We start from the raw sequence: 22,036 nt of genomic DNA on the forward strand, positions 1-22,036 counted from the left end.
TGTACTGGGACAAATTGGGCTGCAGTGGCCTAAGCTGGGCTAATCTGGCCTGAACTGGGTTAAACTGGGCTCTGCTGGGCTAAAATGTGCTGTACTGGGCCAAATTGAGCTGAACTGGGCTCCACTGGGCTAAACAGGTTTCCACTGGGGCAAAACTGGGCTGCACTGGGCAGCATTGGCCCTGTTGTACTGGCTAACATAGGCTGCACTGGGCTAAACAGGGCTGTTCTGGGCTGTACTCGTCTCAAATGGGCTGTACTGGGCCAAACTGGGCGTTGCTGGGCTAGACTGGGTTGTACTGGTCTCCACTTGGCTTTACTGGGCTCTAACTGATTGTGCTGGGCTCTTATAATGGGTTGTACTGGGTGCACGGGGCTGCACTGTTACACACTGGGGGGCGCTGGGTGTCACTGGGAGGCGCTGGGTGTTACTGGGGGTCACTGGGAGGCGCTGTGTGTTACTGGGGTCACTGGGAGGCGCCGAGGCCTGGCCGCGCTGCCCCCGCCTTTGTGCCGGGCCCCGTCACCATGGCAACCGCGGGCAGGTGGCGGCCGCTGGGCGGGGCCCGCGCCGCCGGCCCCGCCCCCTGCACCTGTCAGTCAGGCCGGGCGCAGCCTACCCTGCTGGCTGCTTGGCCCCGCCCCCCGCGGGGCAGACGGGCGGCGATTGGCCGAGGCCGTGCCCGGTGCCCGCCCCCAGCCGTGCAGGTTTGTGTGAGAGGCGATCGCGGACGGGGAGCGCACCGGGCGCAGCCGGGGCCGGAGCGGAGCGGAGCGGGAGGTACCGGGCGGCACCGGGCGGGGCGGGATGGGCTGGGCCGGGCTGGGATGCGACGTTCCGGTTCCTTTGGGGGCTCTCTTATCGCCGCCGTATCGCGACAGGGCGGGACTATCGCGACAGGTGCGCGTATCGCGACGGGGCGGCAGTGTCGCGACAGGTCGCGGCGGCTCCTCCCGTCCCCTTTCCCGCGGCTCTCGGCGGGCAGAGAGGCCGCGCGTGGCGCCGGTCGCGACAGGGCCGCGATGTCGCGACAGCGCCCAGCACCGGGCCGGCCGGGTGGGGGGGTGTGAGGGTGGGGGTGGGGGGCAGCGCGGCCCCCCGCCCCCCTCCGGTCGTTGCCGTGTCGCGACAGGGCCCGGAGCGGCGGCAGGTGCGCGGCGGGGGCGGCCCCATTGTTCCGCGGGGCGCTCCCGGGGGGGCCCCGCCCCGCCCCGCCCGGTGCCGCCTTTGTGCGGGGCTTTGTCTGCGGGAGCGGCCCCCGCGCCCCCCGGGTGTGGCCGAGCCCCGGGCCCCGCCGCCCGCCTTTGTCCGCCCCCGAGGTCCCGGCCCCGGGGCTTTGTGTGCGCCGGGAGCGGCCGCGGCCCCCCCCCGGGGCGCTGCTGATGCTGCGCAACGGAACGGCCGCACCGGGGGCAGCACCGGGGGCAGCACCGGGGGCTGGGGGTGATGGGGGGCGCGGTCGTGCCCCGGTGCCGCATCCCGGAGCCCCCCGCAGGGGCTGCGGCGGCCGAGCCCCGAGGGGCAAGGGGGGGCTGGGGGCCGTGCCCGGGCTGTGCCCGCTCCGCAGCCCCCTCGCCCGCAGCCCCCTTGCCCGCAGCCCCCTCGCCCGCAGCCCCGGTGATGCCCGGTGCCCCCACCCAGCCCTCGCCCTCCCACCTGCCCCTGGCTCCCGGCACGCCCAGGGCCGCAGCCGCCATCTCCCCCCACCCCATCCATGGAGCTGGGGTGGGGGCACCCCCTGATCACCCCCCCGAGCACCCCCCCGACCCCCCGGTGGGTGAAGCCGTGCCAGAGGCCACGCTGCTGGGGTCCGTCCCGGTTTGTGCACGGTGCCCGGGGCGCTGCCGGCACGCGGTGCACGTGGCCGAGGCCGTGCCACGCTCACAGCCCCCAGCCCCATCCCTGCTCCCCCTCTGCCCCCAGACCCTTCCCAGCCCCTGCAGGGGCTGTGCCGGCCACGGACAGGGCACGGCCATGGGGGGACCCAGCAGGAGCACGGCCACCCTAAAATGCTGGGCTGGGGGCTGTGCCGCTGCCCCCTCCTGCGCCCCACGCGCTTTGGGGGCTCGGCACGGCCCCACGGCACGGCACGGGGGGGATGCTGCGGGGAGGTGGGGGGGCTCGCAGCCTCCCCTCGCTGCCTGCCTGCTCCAGATCCGTCCATCACCACCTCTTTGATCACCGGGGTGCAATGCAGCAGTTCCCACCCCGCCTGGGGGGCTGCCCAGCACCACCCTGCCCGGCCCCAGTCCGCCCAGTGTGTCCCCATACACACACACCCAGTCCACCAGGGGGTTTTTGGGGCAGTGGGCACCGGTTCTCCCGTGGCCGCTCGCCCCAGCAGTTGGTCCCTGCCCAAAACCTCTCCCCAGGGGTGGTCTCGGGTGAGGCCCCTCTCCTGCACCCCTCGTCCCCATTGCACCCAGACGCCCCTGATTGGGGTGCTCTGGGGCCATGGCTTTTAGGATCGGGACACAGACGGCCGTGGTCAGCACCCCCAGCACCCCCCAGCACGCTGCCTCCATCCTGCACTAGGAGCATCCCCCCCCCCCCGGGGCCGTGCAGCCCACCCGGGGCTTGTGCCCCATCCTTGGAGCACAGCTCCTGCTTGGCACATTGTGGGGGTCCGCCTCGCTCCATGGGGACACCCCCGGGTCTAACGGCTGCTGCCAGCCTGGCTCAGCCCCTCGGGGGGCTTTCCATGGCTCTGCTCCCTTCGGTCCCTTCGCTGCCTTGGCTGGGGAGGGGCCCCGGGGGCTGCAGTTGGTGCCAGCAGCCGGCGCGTGCCGAGCCGGAGCAGCTGCATGGGCAAAGGCATTCCTGGCGGCACCGAGCGGCACAGGGCACGGGGTGACACCCACCCAGCAGGAGGGTGCCCGGTGCCCCCCCAGCCCCCTGTCCCCTCCCCAGCCCCTCCCTGGGCAGCTGCGAAGGCACCGGGAATGCTCAGCTGCCGGCTCGGTCCAGCGCCCTGGAAGCCATTTGGTGCCGGTGCAGCCCCTCGCCGGGCAGCTGGGAGCCGCTGGGATGTGCTCGGGGCAGCCTCTGATGGATTTGCCCCCCCCGGAGCCCCCCCCAGCAGCACCCTTTGTGGGGTGTCCCCTCCTCGCCGTCAGCGCCGTGGGGACCGCGTGTGGCCGTGCCCATCTGGGGAGCCCCGGGGTGGCTGGGGGCTGGTGGGGAGCCCTCGTTTTGGGGCTGGGGTGGGGAAAAAGGAGGAAAAGCTGCATAAAGGAGTAACGCATGAGTGTGTCAGTGATGCGGGGTGGGGGGCAGCCCCCCCTCGTGCCAGCCCCTGCTGGGGGCGGTGGAGGGGGCACCTGGCACGGGGGCTGCCCCGGCCTTTTTCTGGCAGAGGGGGGGCAGCACCGCACTGGGCACGGCCCCACACATGGGAACCGTGGCCCTGGGGTGGGGGGCCCTGGGGTGGGGGTCCTTGGGGAGAGCCAAAGCCCCTCTCCAATGCGTGTGGGGCTTTGGTTATGGGGTGAGCACAGACTGGGTGCCAGTGTGGGGCTGCCCCGGCCTCCAAGTGCAGGAGCCTGGCTGGCAGCTGGGGGGCCACAGGTCCCAGGGGGGTCCGTGGGTCCCAGGGGGGTCCTGGCCCACGCCCCCCCCCCTTGGCCGGACTCACCCAGATGGGTCGATGGCGTTTGACCTTCATCTACCACACGATTTATGGATTGTCTGGGGATGCTCATTGCTGGGGGGGGGGGGCTGAAAGCTGTGCGGGCACCCGGGGGGGGCTGGAGCAGACCCCCTGATGGAGGTCTGTGCCAAGGGGTGAGAGACCCCTTGCCCCGGGGGGAGGCCGGGGGTCCCCTTGGGGTTATGGGGCCACGGGTGCGGCGGTGCCGGGGTGCAGGTCCCCAGAGCGGGGGGGCCCTGACTCAGCGCCCGGCGGCCCCCCCGCCCCGTGGATTTCCCGGGGATAATCCGGTGTTGCCATGGCCCGGCACGGCGGGCGCGCAGCCGCGGGGCTGCCCGGAGCCCTGGTGGCACGGCACCGGGGGGGGGGCACAGCACAGAGCCAGCCTGGGACCCCCGGGGGCAGGCAGCAGGCAGCGGGGCTGAGCCCCCCCCGGGTATGGGGGGCGGCACGGGGCTGACCCCCCTGCCCTGCCCGCAGAGCCATGCTTGCCAACGCGGCCACCATGCGGATCCTCATCAAGGGGGGGAAGGTGGTGAACGACGACTGCACGCTGGAGGCGGACGTCTACATCGAGAACGGGATCATCCAGCAAGTGGGCCGCGAGCTCATGATCCCCGGGGGGGCCAAGGTCATCGACGCCACCGGCAAGCTCGTCATCCCGGGGGGCATCGACACCAGCACCCACTTCCACCAGACCTTCATGAACGCCACCTGCGTGGATGATTTCTACCACGGCACCAAGGTACCCCCTGGCACGGCGCTCCGCTCGCCCACCGCCCCGGCCCCGGTCACGGTGGGTCTGCTGCCGGCACAGGGGGGGCTCCCTGGTCCTGCTGGCTGTGCCTGGGGGGCTCAGATCCCCCCAGCTGGGGATGGGCTGGCGCAGGGCAGCAGTTCCTGGGTGCTGGATCAGCCCCGTGGCCACGCAGATGGCATTTGGCTGCCTCGCCCGGCTGCCAACTCCGGTGCCCGGTTGTGCCGCAGGTCTCAGCCGTGTCATGCTGAGCCCGGCTCTTCCCCGGCACGGCCAGGAGAAATGACGCTGAGTTGTGATTCTTTTTATTCTGCAAATCATCAGGTTTTTGGCTCCGAGGAGCCCTCGGGGCGCGCTGGCAGCCAGCCGTGCTGCCGCAGGGACGCTGCGTGGCTTGGGCACGGCGCTGCCCGCAGCCGGGCTCCGGCTTCTGCTGCCTGCCCCCAGCTGTGCCCAGCACCCAGCGGGGATGGCAGGGACCTGGTGCAGTGTCCCCTGGGGCATCCCTGGGGACCTCAGCAGCCCCAGTGTGGCTCTCGGGGGGCCGTGGGGCCGGCGGTGCCGAGCACCGGGTGCCGCTGCCCATGCGCCCCGCACACAGCAGGCATTGTGCAGGGCTGGCGCCGGCCGTGCCTGGCTCTGGGGTGGGGGTGCTGGGTGCTGCTGTGCCATGGCACGGCGAGGGGACAGTGTGGTGACCGCAGGCACCCCGTGCTGTGCCCTCCCCACCCCACCAGGGCCAATTGCTAAAGGAGCTTTGGGGATTAGCCGGGCCGGGTGAGCCGGGGACACGGCCGGGTGTGACGGCGCCCACCCCGCTGCCCGTGCAGGCTGTGTGCTGGGGGGGGGCTCTCCCGTGGCCCCCAAGCTGCCAGGTGAGCGCAGCCCCCCCTGGGTAGGGCCCTGTGGTGCTGCAGGGCTCAACCCACCCATGCCAGGGCTGCAGGGAGATCCTGGACAGGGCCCCCCAAATCAAGCCATGGGCACTAGGGGGTGCCCAGCCATGTGCACCTTAAGCACAAGGTGGGGTGCCCCCCCCCCAGGCAGGGCTTGGGGGGGGATGGTGCCTGCAACAGAGCTGGCCCAGGAGCGCAGTGACCCCCCCGTTGTCCCCTGGGGGTGCAGCCCTCCTGGCTGTTTGGGGACCGGCGCTGCCCCACAGCGCGGGCACCCCCGGGGGCGCATCCTGCCCCCAGCGCCAGCGCGCCCCCACCTCACCCACAGGCAGCCCTGGTGGGGGGGACGACGATGATCATCGGCCACGTGCTGCCCGACAAGGAGACCTCGCTGCTGGACGCCTACGAGAAGTGCCGCAGCCTGGCCGACCCCAAGGTCTGCTGCGACTACGCCCTGCACATGGGCATCACCTGGTGGGCGCCCAAGGTGAGCGTGGCACCGCGTTCCCCCCCCCCCCCCGGCACCACGGGAGGGCACCGGGACCACCCTGCCCAAGGAACAGCTGCTATGGCCGGGGCTAATTCCTGCCCGCTGATCCCATTAGCCGCTTGTTTGGGTGGGTTTGCCCACCCCGGGCTGCCTTTTGAGCTGCCTTGATCCCGGGTCCCCGCCGGGCTGAGCCCCTCGCGGAGGGGGGGGACCCGGTGCAGCTGCCGCAGCGGGATCAGGATGGGACCGACCCCCAGGACTCCCGGCCCCATTGCACCAGTCACTCCTGGCGGAGACATCCCCAAGGGTGAAGTGTGGGTCCCTGCCCCATGGCGCTGAACACCTCGCCCCACAGCGGGGGGAGCACAGCCCCAAACCTCTCCGTGCACCCCGGAGCCACCGTCCCCGCTGAGCCCCTGTCCCCGTGCAGGTGAAGGCGGAGATGGAGACGCTGGTGCGGGAGAAGGGGGTGAACTCCTTCCAGATGTTCATGACCTACAAGGACCTGTACATGCTGCGGGACAGCGAGCTCTACCAGGTCTTCCGCGCCTGCCGCGACTTCGGGGCCATCGCCCGGGTGCACGCCGAGAACGGCGAGCTGGTGGCCGAGGTGGGCGCCACGGGGCACCGTGCGGGGAGGGGGCCACGTGCATGGGGCAGGCACAGCCCTTGGTGACCCCCACCCTGACCCCACGCCCCCCACAGGGAGCCAAGGAGGCGCTGGAGCTGGGCATCACAGGGCCGGAGGGCATCGAGATCAGCCGGCCTGAAGAGGTGGGTCCGGACAACGCCGCGCTGCGTGGCGGGGGCCTGGGGCTCGGTTTTTGGGGTGCCCCCAGCCCGCAGCCGTCTGTGTGGCCACCCCATGCACCCGTCTGTGCCATCCGCACGCACCCCAGCCACCCGCGTGCTCACCACCCACGCACCCCATCCTCACCCCTGTGCCATGCGTGGGGTCCCCACACCCTGCCCATGCCCCCATCCATGCACCCGCCGCCCCGAGCGCCGCGCAGCCCCCCCTGCCCACCCCCGTGCCAGGCGGTCGCTCACCGCCGCTGTCCCCGCAGCTGGAGGCCGAGGCCACGCACCGCGTCATCACCATCGCCAACAGGGTGAGTCCCCCGAGCCACGCGGGGCCGGGACCCCCCCTATAGCGAGGGGACCCCGTGGCCCCAGTCTGGTGGCCAGGGTGTCCCCACGGGGTGTCCCTGGGGGGTGTCCCCAGGGGGTGTCCCCACATCCCCAGGGGGTGTCCCCATGTCCCCAAGGGGTGTCGCCAGGGCGTGTCCTCAGGGGGTGTCCCCGTGTCCCCAGGGGGTGTCCCCAGGGGTTGTCCCCACATCCCCAGGGGGTGTCCTTGTGTCCCCAGGTGTCGTCCCCAGGGAGTGTCCCTGTGTCCCCAGGGCGTGTCCCTGTGGGGTGTCCCCACATTCCCAGGGGGTATCCCCATGTCCCCAGGGTGTGTCCCCACGGGGTGTCCCCATGTCCTCAGGTGTCGTCCCCAGGGGGTGTCCCTGTGTCCCCAGGGGGTGTCTCCGTGGGGTGTCCCCACATCCCCAGGGGGTGTCCCCATGTCCCCAGGGGGTGTCCCCAGGTGTCATCCCCAGGGGGTGTCTCCGTGGGGTGTCCCCATGTCCCCAGGGGGTGTCCCCACATCCCCACAGGGTGTCCCCGGGGGGTGTCCCCACATCCCCAAGGGGTGTCCCTGGAGGGGTGTCCTCATATCCCTGGGGGGTGTCCCCAGGGGGTGTCCCCGTGTCCCCGGGGAGTGTCCCCGGGGGGTGTCCCCATGTCCCCGGGGGGTGTCCCCATGTCCCCGGGGGGTGTCCCCAGGGGGTGTCCCCGTGTCCCCAGGGGGGCTCAGGCCCCCCATGAGCCGTGCCCGCTGCCCGCAGACCCACTGCCCCGTGTACCTGGTGAACGTCTCCAGCATGTCGGCCGGGGACGTCATCGCCAGCGCCAAGATGCAAGGTACGGCCACGGGTGGGGCCGGGGGGGCGTGGCCACGGGGCGAGGCTCCGCCCACATTGGGGGTAACGCCCTGTTAGGCCCCGCCCACCCCGCGCGTGGCCCCGCCCCTATCGCGCACCGCGGGGCTGCGGGGGGAGCCCTGGCCCCGCCCCCTGGGGGTGGCCCCGCCCTTTGCGGTGGAAGGGCCCGGGGAGCCCCGCCCCCTGCAGCAAGCCCCGCCCACGGCGCTGCGGCACACGTGGGGATGGGCACGTGGGGGGACACGGGGGGACACAGGCACATGTGGGGACGTGTGGGGACACGGGGGGACATGTGGGGACATGTGGGGACACGGGCACACACTTGGGGACATGTGGGGACACGCGGGGACACGCAGGGACATGGGCACATGTGGGGACATGTGGGGACACGGGCACACGTGGGGACACGCGGGGACACGCAGGGACATGGGCACATGTGGGGACATGGGGGGACACGGGCACACATGTGGGGACACGCGGGGACATGGGCACACACGTGGGGACATGTGGGGACACGCATGGGGGCACGTGGGGACACGGGCACCAGGGGGTCCCTGTGGGTGTGCACACAGAGCTGTGGGGCCACGGGGGCACACGCACGGACACGGGTGTGCACGGACACACGGACCTGTGCACAGGGACACGTGTGGCTGGGATGCACACACACACACGCGCGCACACGCACACACACACACATGTGAGCAGGAGGTGCAGGGCCGTGGGTACGGGCACGCAGGGACACGTGGGGTCGTGGGCACGTGCGTGTGCACAGGCAGGTGTGCAAGCCCACAGGGCCACGGGGGCGCACGGGGTGTGGGGATGTGCGCACACGTGTGCACACAGGCACATAGGTGCGCTCTGTGGGGGCACAGGCAGGACTCACGCCCAGCCCCCCCTTGCACACCCACCCCGCGCCCCCCCAGCCCCGTCCCACAGTCGTGCCTGTCCCCGCAGGGAAGGTGGTGTACGCGGAGACCACCACGGCGCACGCCACGCTCACCGGGCTGCACTACTACCACCAGGACTGGTTCCACGCCGCCGCCTACGTGACCGTGCCCCCCCTGCGCCTGGACACCAACACCTCCGCCTACCTCATGAGCCTGCTCGCCAAGTACGGCAGCCCCGGCTGCTCCCCGCGCCCCCTCCCCAAGTGCCACGCTCTCCGGGCACCCCGCTGCCAAGGCCAAGTGCTCCCTAGGGTCACCCCCTTTGGGCATCCTTTGGGCACCCCACTCCTTGGGTGGGTTCCCGGGACCCTCACTTCATGGGCACGGTGCTGTCGGGGTGCCTCGCTTCCCTCACACCCTGCTCCCTGGGTGCCTCCCCCCTCGGGTACCCTGCTTTCTGAGCACCTGGGCTGCGTGGGGTGCCCCATTCCTTGAGCACCCCTCTGCACAAGTGCCCTGCTCCCTGAGCACCCTGCTGCATGGGTGCCCCTCTCCTTAAGCACCCCACTCCTTGGGCACCCTGCCCCTTAAGCACCCCATTGTGTGGGTGCCCTGCTCCTCAAGCACCCCATTGCATGGGTACCCTCCTTAAGTACCCCATTGCATGGGTGCCCCTCTCCTTAAGCGCCCCACTCCTTGGGCACCCTGCTCCCCAAGCACCCCATGGCATGGGTGCCCAGCTCCTTAAGCACCCCACTGCATGCATGCCCTGCTCCCCGAGCACCCCACTCCTTGGGCACCCCATTGCATGGGTGCCCTCCTTAAGTACCCCATTTCATGGGTGCCCAGCTCTTTAAGCACCCCACTCCTTGGGCACCCTGCTCCTTAAGCACCCCATTGCTTGGGTGCCCTCTTTCTTAAGCACCCCATTGTGTGGGTGCCCTGCTCCCCAACCACCCCATTGTTTGGGTGCCCTTCTCCTTAAGCGCCCCACTCCTTGGGCACCCTGCTCCCCAAGCACCCCATGGCATGGGTGCCCAGCTCCTTATGCACCCCACTGCATGCGCACCCTGCTCCCCGAGCACCCCGCTGCCGGTCTCCAGCCCCGCTGCAGGCTGGCTGTGCGCAGCCCCCCCAACCCCTGCCCCGTGCCCCCGCAGCGACACCCTGAACGTCGTGGCCTCCGACCACCGGCCCTTCAGCACCAAGCAGAAGGCCATGGGCAAGGAGGACTTCACCAAGATCCCGCACGGTGTCAGCGGGGTGCAGGACCGCATGAACATCATCTGGGAGCGGGGAGTGGTACGTGCGCATCGGGCAGGGGCCGGGTGCCCACCGCAGCGAGTGGGGGGCACGCACGGGAACCCCTCACCCCCTTCTGGTGGCAGGTCGGGGGCAAGATGGATGAGAACCGCTTCGTGGCCGTGACCAGCTCGAACGCTGCCAAGCTGCACAACCTGTACCCCCGCAAGGGCCGGATCATCCCCGGCGCCGACGCCGACGTCGTGGTGTGGGACCCCGAGGCCACCAAGTAGGTGCCCACCCTTATGGGGACAACGGGGACGGGGCTGGCACGAGGGCGGCCGCTCAGCGCCCCGTCCCCTGCCCAGGACCATCTCGGCCAGCACCCAGGTGCAGGGCGGGGAGATCAACCTGTACGAGAACATGCGGTGCCACGGGGTGCCCCTGGTCACCATCAGCCGCGGGCGCGTGGTCTACGAGAACGGCGTCTTCATGTGCGCCGAGGGCACCGGCAAGTTCTGCCCCCTCCGCTCCTTCCCGGACTCCGTCTACAAGAAGCTGGTGCAGCGGGAGAAGGTACGGGGGGGATGGGGACGGGGACGGGTGGTGCAGGGTGGTGGCGGTGCCCGCAGGGTGGCTCTGTGCGCCCGGTGCCGTGCGGTGCCGTGGTCAGTACGGTGCCGGTGGGAGCGCGGTGCGCTCGGGGTGACGGGCAGAGCGTGGCGGTGACATCCCACGGGTGGGAGCGGGACACGGGAACCTCCCCCAGCTCCTGCCCTTCCCCATCCTCTTCCCCCGCGGTGCCGGTGCAGAGGGTTTGGGGACGGCCACCCGCTGTGCCAGCGCGTGTGCAAGGCGCGTGCCAAGCTTCGGGGCCCTCTGTGCCTCTTGTCCGTGGCTCTTTGCCCTCCACCAAGCCCCGGGCACCCCCTCACCGCCCCGCTCTGCCCTCACGCTTGTCCTGATGTGACCCCCAGGACTGGGACCAGCGGTGCTGGCACCCCCCGGCACTGGGGACCCCGTGCCTGCTGCTGAGGCTGTGCGGGGGGCTTGTGGTGCTGATGGTGCGAGGGAAGCCCCAGCGGGAGCTGTGCGGGGCCTCGGGGCTGCACGGGGGGCACGGGGCAGGGTCCTGCCTGCGCCTCGCTGCTGCGGGGACTGGGCTGCGCCAAGGGGCTCACCCCCCCCCCCCCGCCCACCACCCCTCCCCGTCCCTGAGCACCGTCACGGGGCTCCGGGGCCTCGTGCACCCGGTGCAGGCTCCCCCTGCACCGCTCCTCCCCAGGCTGCACCCACTGCAGCCCCCTCCCCACATCACTGCTCCGCACACCACGGCCCCCCCCGTGCTCCCAGCCCCTCCGCATCCCCTCCCAGCCCCAGCCCCACTCCCTCCCCATGCGCCCACACCAAGGGACACCCCTTGTGTCCAAACCATCCATTTGTGGGTCGTTCCCAGCACCCAGCGCCCTGCCCGACCCCCAGCCCCCAGCGCCAGCCCCCCCTGCGCCCCGTGGCCCCTCCAGGCGGGCACGGCCGCGTCCCGGCCCCCGGCTCATGGCTCTCTCTGCTTTTTGCTTCCCTTCCGGCAGAGTTTAAAGCTCAGGGCCGTGGATCGCACCCCGTACCTGGGGGACGTGGCCGTGGTTGTGCACGCGGGGAAAAAAGAGACGGGGACGCCCCTTGCAGATACGCCCACCCGGCCCGCCACGCGACACGGGGGCATGAGGGACCTGCACGAGTCCAGCTTCAGCCTGTCCGGTAAGAGGGGGGCTGCATCCAGGCCCCCTGCCCCCCTGCCCACCTCCCACAGGGGCTCCCCGGCACCACCGGGCACCCCCAGACATCCCAGTGCCTCCCCCACCACCGTCCCAGTGTCCCCACCACCACCATCCCGGTGTCCCCGCCACCATCCCGGTGCGTCCCCTTCTCTGGTGCACAGGACCCCCCCAAGCACCCCATTTCCCCAGCGCACAGCTCCCAGGCAGAGTAGGGAGCTGACCCCAACCCCGACCCCTTCCCCGTCCCCACCACCTCTCCATGTGCCATCCGTCCGTGGCTCCGTGGCGGTGACAAGCGCGGTGCTGGCATCGTCCCCATGGCTGTGGGGAGCAGGCAGGAGGGGGGCAGCGTCTCCCCGCTCCCCGGGGTCGCCTCCTGCTCCCCGTGCCACCCGTGCTCGGTGCTGGCCGTGCTCCTGGGGGGGCCGTGAGCATCCCCCAGGCACGGTGGGGCTGCGGTCGCTGCCCCCCAGCCCTGGCGCTGCAGGAGGCAGGGGGGGCTCGACGCCGGCTGGGGCGCAGCCTGGGACCCCCGGCACAGCGGGTGGGCGCAGGGCGCTGGGGGGCCGGGGGTGGCACTTGGGGGGGCTGGGGTCGCCGTCGGTCCCTGCCGTGTGTCCGGCGGCCCTGACGCCCGTCCGTGTGTCCGTCCCGCAGGTTCGCAGATCGATGACCACGTTCCAAAGCGAGCTTCGGCCCGGATTCTCGCTCCCCCCGGAGGCCGGTCGAGCGGCATTTGGTAAAGCCGGGGACCTGGCCCCCAACTGAGGACGCGGGCGCCGGGCCCCGCGCCCCCCTTCCCCCGCTCGGCACCGGCCGGGCCGTGGCCCCTCCGCTGGGGCTCCCCCCCCACCCCGTGCCCACCGCCCCGGCGGATTTGGGGGGGCCCTGCCCGGCCCCGTGCTGCCCGGCGGGGGCCGTGCCGGGGGGCGCCCGCAGCGCCAGCCCTGTGCCGGGGGACCCCCGCTGCCGGGCTCCTGGAGCCGAGCCGGTGGGGGTCCGGGGGGGGGGGGGCCGAGCCCCCCGCCCGTGGGCCGGGGCCGGGGGCAGGAGGTGTGCCCGCCCCGTCCCTTTTCTGTTTGCACGTTGGGTTTGGATCAGTGATTTTTTGACTTGTTTGTGCATCACGTGGAAATACTCTGAGTGGTTTGTGTCACTAGAGCTAGGGGAGACACGGGAGGAGCAGGGACCCTACCCCACACACACACCCCTCCGGCCCCCCGGGACCCCCGCCCGACCCCAACCGTCCCCACCCCACCCCACCCTCGGTGCCCCCCGCCGGCACACCCGTGCGCACCCTGCCCTGCGCGCCCGGTGCCGGCGGCCCCCTCGCCCCCCTCGCCCCCCTCACCCCCGCTGCGTCCCCCCGGGGCCGCCGGTGCCCACATCCCCATCACGCCATGGTGCTACCGGGGGGGCCGCCGCTGCCCCCCGCCGCCCCCTGCGCCCCCGTTCCCCCGGGGTAGTGTGAAATGTGAAATGTGGCTCGTGCACTTTGTCCCCGTAGTTGGTCCTGTAGGCGTGCGGGGTCCGCCCCGCGCGGTGCCGCTCCGTTTGCTCATTAAAGCCCCCAAATCACCGCGCCCGGCCTCGCTGCCTGCTTGGGGTCGGGGCTGGGGGGGGGGCGCGTGGCTGTGGGACCCCCCCTGCACGGCCACCTCCTGGGGCTGCAGGCCCCAAATGGGGCATGGGGCCCGTGTGCACAGCCCAGGAGTGTGGCCATGGGTGTGCAAGGTGTGGTGGCACAGGGACAGCGCTGCCGGACACCCCCGTGGGGGCACCGGGACCCCCGGTGAGGGGCACAGCACCACCGGGCCTGGGGCAGCCCCGGCCAGCGCATCGGCACCGCCTGGACGTGGGGACATGGGGACACGGGGATGTGGGGGGACATGGGGACAGGGACATGGGGACACAGATGTGGGGACTTGGGGACACAGGGAGACATGGGGACATGGGGATGTGGGGGGACATGGGGACACAGGGACATGGGGATGTGGGGACACAGACACAGGGATGGTGGGACATGGGGACTGGGACATGGGGACACAGAAATGGGGATGCTGGGACACAGGGACACATGGGGACAGGGACATGGGGACATGGGAATGTGGGGACACAGATGTGGGGACATGGGGACACGGGGATGTGGGGACACAAGGACATGGGGACACTGATATGGGGATGCTGGGACACAGGGAGACATGGGGACACGGGGACATGGAGACATGGAGATGTGGGGACACAGATGTGGGGATGCGGGGACATGGGGACACAGGGATGTGGGGACACGTGGGGATGCTGGGACACTGTGGGACTTGGGGATGCAGGAACATGAGGACACAGGGACATGGGGACATGGAGACGGGACACAGACACAGGGATGGTGGGACATGGGGACAGGGACATGGGGACACAGAAATGGGGATGCTGGGACACAGGGACTTGGGGACATGGATATGGGGACACAGGGACATGAGGTCACAGGGACATGGGGACAGACGTGGGGATGGTGGGACAAGGGGACACAAGGACATGGGGACACAGGTATGGGCATACTGAGACACAGGGAGACATGGGGACACGTGGGGATGCTGGGACACTGGGACTTGGGGACACAGACATGGGGACAGACATGGGGATGGTGGGACATGGGGACACAAGGACATGGGGACACAGATATGGGGATGCTAGGACACATGAACATGGGGATGTTGGTACACGGGGACACTGGGCCAGGGGGATGTGGGTACACTGATATTGGGATTTGGGGACATGGGGACACAGTTTTGGGGACGTGAGGACACAGGGATGTGGGGACACGGTTGTGGGGCTGTGGGAATGTGGGGACACAGACATGGGGATGCTGGGACACGGGGACAGGAGGACAGAAATGGGGATGTGGGGATGTGGGGAGATGTGTGAGGATCTGGGGACACGAGGACACGGGGACACCAGGATGTGGCGATATGGCCATGAAGGAGTGTGGGGACATGGGGCCACGGGCACGGGGGGATGTGGGTACACTGATATGGGGATTTGGGGACACGAGGACAGGGGGCTGGGGGACACGGGGACACCGGGATGTGGCGATACGGCCATGAAGGAGTGTGGGGACACGGGGACAGGGCGCTGCGGGGCCGTGTGGCTGGGGGGCTGCGGGGACATGGGGTGGGCAGGGGCTCACACCCACAGCCCCCAACCCCACAGCCCCCCCCCAGGTTCCCCCCTCAGCCCCAGGCCCAGGCCCAGGCCCAGGCCCTGCCCCAGGCCCAGCCCCAGCCCCAGGCCCAGGCCCCTCCGGCCTCCGGCCGCCAGGGGGCGCTGCGGGGCGCGGCGTTGCCGTGGCAACGGGCGGGGGGCGAGGGGCGGGGGGGGGAGGAGGCTCCCCCGCGGCGTTGCCGTGGCAACGGGGTTGGGGCGGGGCGAGGCAGGGCCGGGTCCGCCCCGGGCTGGGAGGCGGCGGCGGCGGCGGCGGCGGCGGAGGCGCATGCGCGGTGCGCGCCCGGTGCCGGCCCGGTCCCGAGAGCCCGGCGCGGAGCAGGCGGAGGCAGAGCGGAGGCCGGGGCGACCCCGGCCCGAGCGCGGTGAGTGCGGCACCGGGGGGGCCGGGGACACCGGGGGGGGGCCGGGCTGCCGCATCCCGGTACCGGCAGGGCGGGCAGGAGCCGGGCCTCCGGTGATGGAGAGGCCCTGACGGGGAGGGGGGGGGCGCGGCGGGGCCTCTGCCGGTGGTGGTGGCGGGGGGGGGGGTGCGGGGAGCCGGTGATGGAGCGGCCCCGGGGGGGCCCGGTTGTGGCAGGGCGGAGCGGAGCGGCCCGCCCGGTGTCCCCGGTGATGGAACGGCCCCGGGGGGGCTCGGCCTGACTCAGCGGGGGGGCGGCCGCCGCCTCCTGCAGGGCTTGGCCCGGACACCGGCAGCGGTACCGGTACCGGAGGGGCAGCCCCGGGAGGTGCCAGCCCCGGGCAGCGCCGTCCGGCCTCGTCCCGGCCCGGTCCCCCCGGTATGGAGGTCCCGGGGCACGGGGCAGCGCCACGGTAAGCGGCCAGCACCGGGCACGGCCCTGCCCCGGATCCACACCGCGGGGCCCTGCCGGTACCGGTACCGGTGGCGGTGGCCCCGGCGGTGACACGGCGGCACCGGGGGACCGAGGCGGGGACGCCCCGGGGGGGGACACGGGCCCGGCAGGTCCCCGGCACCTCCCTGCTCCCCCCCCTGGGGGGGGGTTCGGTGCCCACCGGAGCCCACCCGGTGTTACCGGGAGCTGCAGCCGAGCCCGGTGCCCCCCGGGACGTCACCGCGCGTCCCCACGGCGGCTCCGGGCCCGTTCCCCTGGGTGCGTGGGGACACCGGGGGGACGCGGACACAGCACCGGGGGCTGTGGGCACCGGGGGCCCTGCCGGTGCGATCCCGGTGGCAGCCCCGGGGCTGGCGGCACCGCAGCGTCCCCGAGCCTGCGCCGTCCCCCGCGCCTGGTTGTCACTCGACCTCCCGGGATGCGCTCCCGAAATAGCAGCCGCCGTGTCCTCGGGGCGGGCACCGCCACCGCCGCTCCCGCAGCCCTCGGTGCGGCCCGGGGACGGGCACGGTGAGGGGCCGGTGAGCAGCCCGGGGACCCCCGGCTGCCGTTCTGCTGCCGGGAGCCCGGTGCGGGGCCCCGTCCTGCCACCCCCCGCCTTGGCACCCAGCCCCGGTGCCCCCGGTTTTGGGGACAGAGGCGGTTTTGTGGCCGGGTGAGCAGCACCGGGGGGCGCGGGACAATGGTGGGGAGCTCCCTGCTCTGCCCCGTAAGCACGGCTGCCGGGGCACCGGGCTGGGGGCTCCCCGCGGCACCGTGAGCCCCCGGCCCCGGCACCCCCCGGGGTTGGGTTCTCTGCAAGGAGCCCCCGCAGAGGGGGGCTTCCAGCCGTGCTGGGGGGGCTGCGTGGCACCGGGTGCTGGGCCTGAGGATGGAAACTGGAGCCCGGGCAGCTCGCACGGCACTGCCAGCCCCCCCCCCGTGTGCCAGCCCCCCCGTGGTGCCCGTGCCCGGTGTCCCTGCCCGGTGGCCGTGCTGGCACCAGCGGCGTCGCGGTGGCGTCGGGGAGCGGCCGGGGTTGACCTGGATTCGTCCCTGCCTCCAAACTCGCCCCCTGCGCCCTGACCAAAGTCCTTGGCTCAATTCGGCGAAGGAGACGCCGCACTGGCACCGCCGGGCTCCCCGCACCCATGGGTGCGCTCGGGGCTCCTCAACCCGGGGGGCTCCCGCGTGGGGGTTTGGGGGGGGGGGGTCCCGGTGGGCTCAGGCCGGTGGCTGCGGTTGGCGGTGCGTCGGGCGGCTCCCCCACGCGCTGCGCTAATTACCCCGCTGCCCGCTGATGAGGCACGCGCTCAGCCGGTTGGAGAGGTGCCGCGGCCACGCTGCCAGCCCCACGCCGGGGGGCTCCTGCCCTGTGGGGGGGCTCCGTCCCCTTCAGGAGATGTCCCTGCTGCCTGGGTGCTGGGGGGTCCTGGTGAGGGGCTCCCGGCCCCAATTTGGCCTCTCGGCACCGCGGTGCCCCCAGCAGCCACCCACAGCCCCCGCAGGGCCCAGCATTGTGTCGGCAGGGGGCTGCGTGCCGCAGACCCCCCCTCACCCCGCAGCCCCTCTCCCCGTCTCCATCCCCCCCCCATGCACACGGGCAGCAGCCGCGGGTCCCGGCAGAGCCGCAGTGCGCGTGGCTCCGCGCCGCGATGACTCAGCTCCGGGTGGCTGTGTCTGGGGGGGGCTGGGGGGGGCTGGGGGGGGACCCCAGCCCCGCAGCGGGGAGCAGGACGGAGCCCCCCCGGCTGCCAGCTCTGCGCCCCCCGGGACCGTGGCAGTGGTGTCAGCGGTGCCACCGGCCGGTGCTGAGTCACAGCGGTGGCAGCCGCCCTCCTGCTGCGGGGGGGGGCTGTGGCTGCCGGCACCTTGCAGCCCCCACGGGGGGGCACCCAGGGAGGGGGCAGCACCCCAGGGTGCCGGGCATGGGGTGGGGGTGGCCGCAGCCCCCCCCCAGGAGCCCCCGCTCGCAGCTGGCCCCTAAGCCCCTGATCTCTGATCTGCGCGGCAGAGTGAAAGCGGATTAAGACTGCTGGGGGGGGAAAGGGGAGGGGGGCGGGGATCCCCAGGCCCCCCCCCCATCCTGGGGAGGGGCTGGGACCCGGCTCCTCGCAGCGGGGACGGTCGCTTCTCCAAATGCTTTGGCTGGAGGCAGTGGGGCAGTGCCTGGGTGCCCCCTCCCCAGCACAGGGCAGCGGCCCCCCCCCACGGCACCCCCCCCGGCTCTGCAGCCCCCTGCCGTGCCCTGGGGCTGGGGGCTCTGCCCCCCGACCCCTCACTGTCTGGGCACAGGTTTGCCAGCAGATGTTTGCCCCTCTAAGCCTGGCTCTCACAGACCCCGGGCAGATTAGGACGTGCTGCAGGGCTGGGCCGGGGGGGCCGTAAGCTGCTTACCCCCCCTCAGTGCTCCCGGAGCCCCCCGGCACGGCCAGGCTCAGCCCCCCGTGGCCGGGGCGTTGCGGTGGCACCAGCTTGGTACCAGGGCCACAAGCCCATGGGTTTGGGGGGGGGGGGGCTCGTTTAGTGCCACGTCCCGCAGCCCCCCCAGCACGGGGGGGGGGTCCCAGCCCCCCGGCGTGACGGCCGCCTCTCCCGCAGCTGGGGCATGGCCGTCAATGTGTACTCCACCTCGGTGACCAGCGAGAACCTGAGCCGCCACGACATGCTGGCCTGGGTCAACGACTCCCTGCAGCTCAACTACACCAAGATCGAGCAGCTCTGCTCAGGTGGGTCCCCAACGGGGGGCTGGGGGGGGTACAGGCACCTGCCACGACCCCCGGTGACGCTGCTGTGTCCCCCCCCTGCTCCCCAGGGGCCGCCTACTGCCAGTTCATGGACATGCTGTTCCCCGGCTGCGTCCACCTGCGGAAGGTGAAGTTCCAGGCTAAGCTGGAGCACGAGTACATCCACAACTTCAAGGTGCTGCAGGCCGCCTTCAAGAAGATGGGAGTGGACAAAGTAGGTCCCGAGGGGGCAGCCAGGGGGGCTCCGGTGCCTTCATGGAGCCAGCAGCCCCCCCCCCAACATGTGTCCCCCCGCAGATCATCGCGGTGGAGAGGCTGGTGAAAGGCAAGTTCCAGGACAACTTCGAGTTCATCCAGTGGTTCAAGAAGTTCTTCGACGCCAACTACGATGGGAAGGAGTACAACCCGCTGCTGGCGCGGCAGGGCCAGGACGTCACCCCCCCCCCAAACCCAGGTGATCAGATCTTCAACAAATCCAAGAAACCCATTGGCACTGCAGGTAATGCCCGGGTCCCTCTGGAGAGCGCTGCCCCCCCGCCCTCCCGCCCGGCCTCCTGTGCCCCACGTTGCTCGGGCGCCCCCCCCGCACCCCCTGCCCTGCCCCTGCCTGCGCTCTGCTCTGCTGCACGCCTGCGACCGTCAGCGCCGAGCAGGTTTGCGAGGACGCCCGGGGGGAGCGGGGACGGCTGCACCGACCGGAGGCTGTGCTGGGGGGCTCGGGTGGCTCAGGGCAGCCTGGCACCCCCACTTTGCCTCCTGCTCGCCCAGTTTGTGCCCCCAGTGCTGCTCAGGGCAGCCTGGCACCCCCACTTTGCCTCCTGCTCGCCCAGTTTGTGCCCCCAGTGCTGCTCAGGGCAGCCGGGCTGTTCCCCAGCAGCCGGTGCCATGGGCTGGGAGGATGCTGGGGGGGTCGTGCCGCCGTGCTGCTCCCCCCAAGCTTGGTGCCACTGCGCGGGTCCCAGTGGGCACGGCACCGGGGTGAGCCCAGCCCTGAGGCCAGACCCCGTGCTGCGCCCCGCGGGGGTCTCGCTGCCCACCCAGCACGTGCGCAAGGAGCCCCCCGAGCACCCACTGGCTCCGTGCATGGCAAAGCCCATCCTGGCCACGAGCACTGCCTGGAGGGGGGCTGGGGGTGGGGAAACTGAGGCACTGGGGGGGGGGGAGGCTCAGCCTGGAGCCGCGGCGCAGCCCCCCCAGCGCTCTGCCTGCCCCCGCTCCCGTGGCTCCCTGCTGCTCCCCCGGCCCTGTGCGCCGCGGCGGGGGGTCCCGGCCGGCATTAACCCACCCCTCTCTGGCTGCCCCAAGTCCCCCAGAGGACCTCCCCCACAGGCCCCAAGAGCACGCATAACCCGGCCCGCCTCAGCAACGTCCCCAGCAGCATCCTCCGGAAAAACTCCCCCGCCGCCCGCAACGGGGGCCCCGAGGCCGACGCGCAGATCCTGGAGCTCAACCAGCAGGTGGGCAGGGGCTGCGGGCACGGCAAGGGGCACGGGGGGGTCCCAGGGAGCCGCAGCCCCCTCGGCACAAACGCCGTCGTCTGCCCGCAGCTGATGGATCTGAAGCTGACAGTGGACGGGCTGGAGAAGGAGCGGGATTTCTACTTCAGCAAGCTGCGGGACATCGAGCTGATCTGCCAGGAGCACGAGAACGAGAACAGCCCCATCATCACCGGCATCGTCAGCGTCCTCTACGCCACGGAGGTGAGCACGGAGCACGCGTTGCCTGTCCGGCTGCTGGCACACCCAGCCCCAGAGCTCTCTGGGCTTTCCCTGGTCCAAAATCCCCCTTCCCCAGCGTCCAGCCTCTCCTGCACCCAGGGCTGCCCCAGAGCTTGGGCTTGCCAAGGGCTTTGCGCCGTGCTGGGAGGCACCGTGGGGAGAGAGTGGGCCCGGGGCAAGGGCGCAGCTGGGGCAGGGTCCAACGAGGGTCTGACGGTGGCCGTGCCCCCCGGCAGGAGGGTTTCGCTCCGCCAGAGGACGACGAGCTGGAGGAGCAGCAGCCAGAGGACCAGGATGAGTACTAGCCCCGGCACGCTCCCGCGCCCCGCGCCACCCTGCGCCGATCCCCTCCATAGACATTCGAGGTCTGAGTCTGTGCGCCTCGCCCTGCACCGTCACGCACCATCACAGCCTCCGGCCGAGCCGGCACGCTCGGCGTCCAGCAGCTCCGGTGGGAAGCCACTGTCTCCATAATAAATAGATGTCAATCCATAGAGGAGCACGGCTGTAAATACGCCGGGGGCTGGCGGGTGGGGACGGGCTCCGGCCCCGGCGCCCAGCGCCCCAGCCCTCGCCCCCCCTCCACCCCATATTTATTTTGGTTGTCTTCTCCGGTGCGAGTGCTGCAGCCGCCCCGGCACCCGCTGCCCCTGCCCGCCCCGCTGTGCCATAGCTAGAGAGAGAGAGTGAGTCCGGGGGGGCTTCCCCGGGGCTGAGCTCGCTGCCCTGCGGCCGCAGAGGGACTGGGGTGGGCAGCCTGGGGGGCTGTGCATGGGGTCAGCGCTGCCCTGCCGCCCGCTGGGAGGGAGCGGCTCGGAGAAGGAGGAGGAGGAGGAGGTTTGGATTCCTGGGGAGGTGGAGGAAGGAAGCCCAGGAGGAAGGAGCCCCAAGGCGGCTGCAGCGGGGAGCAGCAGGGGCTGGGGCAGCCCAGGGTGAGGACCCCCCCGGGCCAGGTCTCCCGCCCCGCAGGGCGCCGGGGTGGGTTTGCCGAGAGCGGCACGCAGCACCTGCCCCGGCCATCTCCCCGTTGCATCGCTTGTCTGGTCCATCACTCCGGTTGCAAAGCCTGCATCTGTGTTAAGTTTTATTTAAAATAAACTTGTGTGGTAAAATGTTGCTCTGCCCGTGTCCAGCCTGGTTCCTGCGCAGGATGGGAGGTGGGGGCTGGTGGCAGTGCCCCTGGTTGGGGCCTGTGCACAGCGGCAGCACCGTGCTGTGCCCTGGGATGAAGCACAGAATGATTAGGGTTGGAAAAGCCCTCTGAGATCACCTGGTCCCACCCCCCCCACCACCACCAATGTCACCACCAAACCATGTCCCCAAGCACCACGTCCAACCTCTCCTTGAACACCCCCAGGGACGGTGACTCCACCACCTCCCTGGGCAACCCATCCCAACGCCTGACTGCTCTTGCTGAGCAGAAATGTCTCCTCATTTCCAACCTGAACCTCCCCTGGGGCAACTTGAGGCCCTTCCCTCTGGTCCTCCCACTGGTTACCTGTGAGAAGAGGCCGACCCCCAGCTCCCCACCCCTTCCTTTCAGGGAGCTGCAGAGAGCAATAAGGTCTCCCTGAGCCTCTTCTGCTCCAGACCAAACACCCTCAGCCACCCCTCACAGGCCTTGTGCTCCAGGCCCTCCACCAGCTTCATAGCCCTGCTCTGGCCACGCTCCAGGGCCTCGATGTCCTTCTGGGAGTGAGGGGCCCAAAGCTGAACCCAGCACTTGAGGTGTGGCCTCCCCAGAGCAGAGCCCAGGGGGACGATCTCCTCCCTGCTCATGCTGGCTGCACTGCTCCTGACACAACCAGGATGCCCTTGGCCTTCTT

At 71.4% G+C, this 22,036-nt stretch overlaps 2 protein-coding genes across 9 annotated transcripts; both read left to right on the forward strand.

Moving 5' to 3' along the window:
* Positions 1 to 642: 642 nt before the first annotated feature.
* Positions 643 to 13,273, forward strand: DPYSL5 (dihydropyrimidinase like 5). 2 transcript variants are annotated; one of them, XM_027455510.3, is made up of 13 exons: positions 643 to 780; positions 4,130 to 4,394; positions 5,631 to 5,789; positions 6,223 to 6,402; positions 6,498 to 6,566; positions 6,860 to 6,904; positions 7,688 to 7,763; positions 8,738 to 8,894; positions 9,831 to 9,972; positions 10,059 to 10,201; positions 10,281 to 10,488; positions 11,502 to 11,670; positions 12,348 to 13,273. In XM_027455510.3, the coding sequence occupies exons 2-13, from the start codon at positions 4,134 to 4,136 to the stop codon at positions 12,431 to 12,433; spliced, it is 1,695 nt and encodes a 564-aa protein (XP_027311311.3). In that variant the 5' UTR covers positions 643 to 780; positions 4,130 to 4,133; the 3' UTR covers positions 12,434 to 13,273. The 2 variants fall into 2 exon arrangements, with proteins under 2 accessions (XP_027311311.3, XP_038033468.2); XM_038177540.2 differs by lacking the exon at positions 11,502 to 11,670.
* A 1,848-nt stretch (positions 13,274 to 15,121) lies between these two features.
* On the forward strand, positions 15,122 to 21,326 carry MAPRE3 (microtubule associated protein RP/EB family member 3). Of its 7 annotated transcripts, none has more exons than XM_027455515.3 (7): positions 15,122 to 15,274; positions 18,347 to 18,474; positions 18,561 to 18,706; positions 18,790 to 18,991; positions 19,798 to 19,949; positions 20,040 to 20,192; positions 20,447 to 21,326. In XM_027455515.3, the coding sequence occupies exons 2-7, from the start codon at positions 18,354 to 18,356 to the stop codon at positions 20,513 to 20,515; spliced, it is 843 nt and encodes a 280-aa protein (XP_027311316.1). In that variant the 5' UTR covers positions 15,122 to 15,274; positions 18,347 to 18,353; the 3' UTR covers positions 20,516 to 21,326. The 7 variants fall into 7 exon arrangements, with proteins under 7 accessions (XP_027311316.1, XP_027311313.1, XP_071892785.1 ...); XM_027455512.3 differs by having other exon boundaries at positions 15,138 to 15,274; positions 18,790 to 18,946; XM_072036684.1 differs by lacking the exon at positions 15,122 to 15,274 and adding an exon at positions 15,573 to 15,725.
* The last annotated feature ends 710 nt before the right edge of the window (positions 21,327 to 22,036 follow it).

The sequence above is a fragment of the Anas platyrhynchos genome, chromosome 3 (genome assembly GCF_047663525.1).
Source record: "Anas platyrhynchos isolate ZD024472 breed Pekin duck chromosome 3, IASCAAS_PekinDuck_T2T, whole genome shotgun sequence".
Taxonomy (NCBI): Eukaryota; Metazoa; Chordata; class Aves; order Anseriformes; family Anatidae; genus Anas; species Anas platyrhynchos.

Excerpts from the sequence above, each read along its gene's own strand:
- DPYSL5 (XM_027455510.3), top strand. The coding sequence starts at position 4,134 with ATGCTTGCCAACGCGGCCACCATGCGGATCCTCATCAAGGGGGGGAAG. Across the intron at positions 9,973-10,058 it reads TCATCTGGGAGCGGGGAGTG|GTCGGGGGCAAGATGGATGA; the intron begins GTACGTGCGCAT and ends TTCTGGTGGCAG. Across the intron at positions 10,202-10,280 it reads TGGGACCCCGAGGCCACCAA|GACCATCTCGGCCAGCACCC; the intron begins GTAGGTGCCCAC and ends TCCCCTGCCCAG.
- MAPRE3 (XM_072036684.1), top strand. The coding sequence starts at position 15,694 with ATGGAGGTCCCGGGGCACGGGGCAGCGCCACG. Across the intron at positions 15,726-18,346 it reads GGGCACGGGGCAGCGCCACG|CTGGGGCATGGCCGTCAATG; the intron begins GTAAGCGGCCAG and ends CCTCTCCCGCAG. Across the intron at positions 19,950-20,039 it reads TCCTGGAGCTCAACCAGCAG|CTGATGGATCTGAAGCTGAC; the intron begins GTGGGCAGGGGC and ends GTCTGCCCGCAG.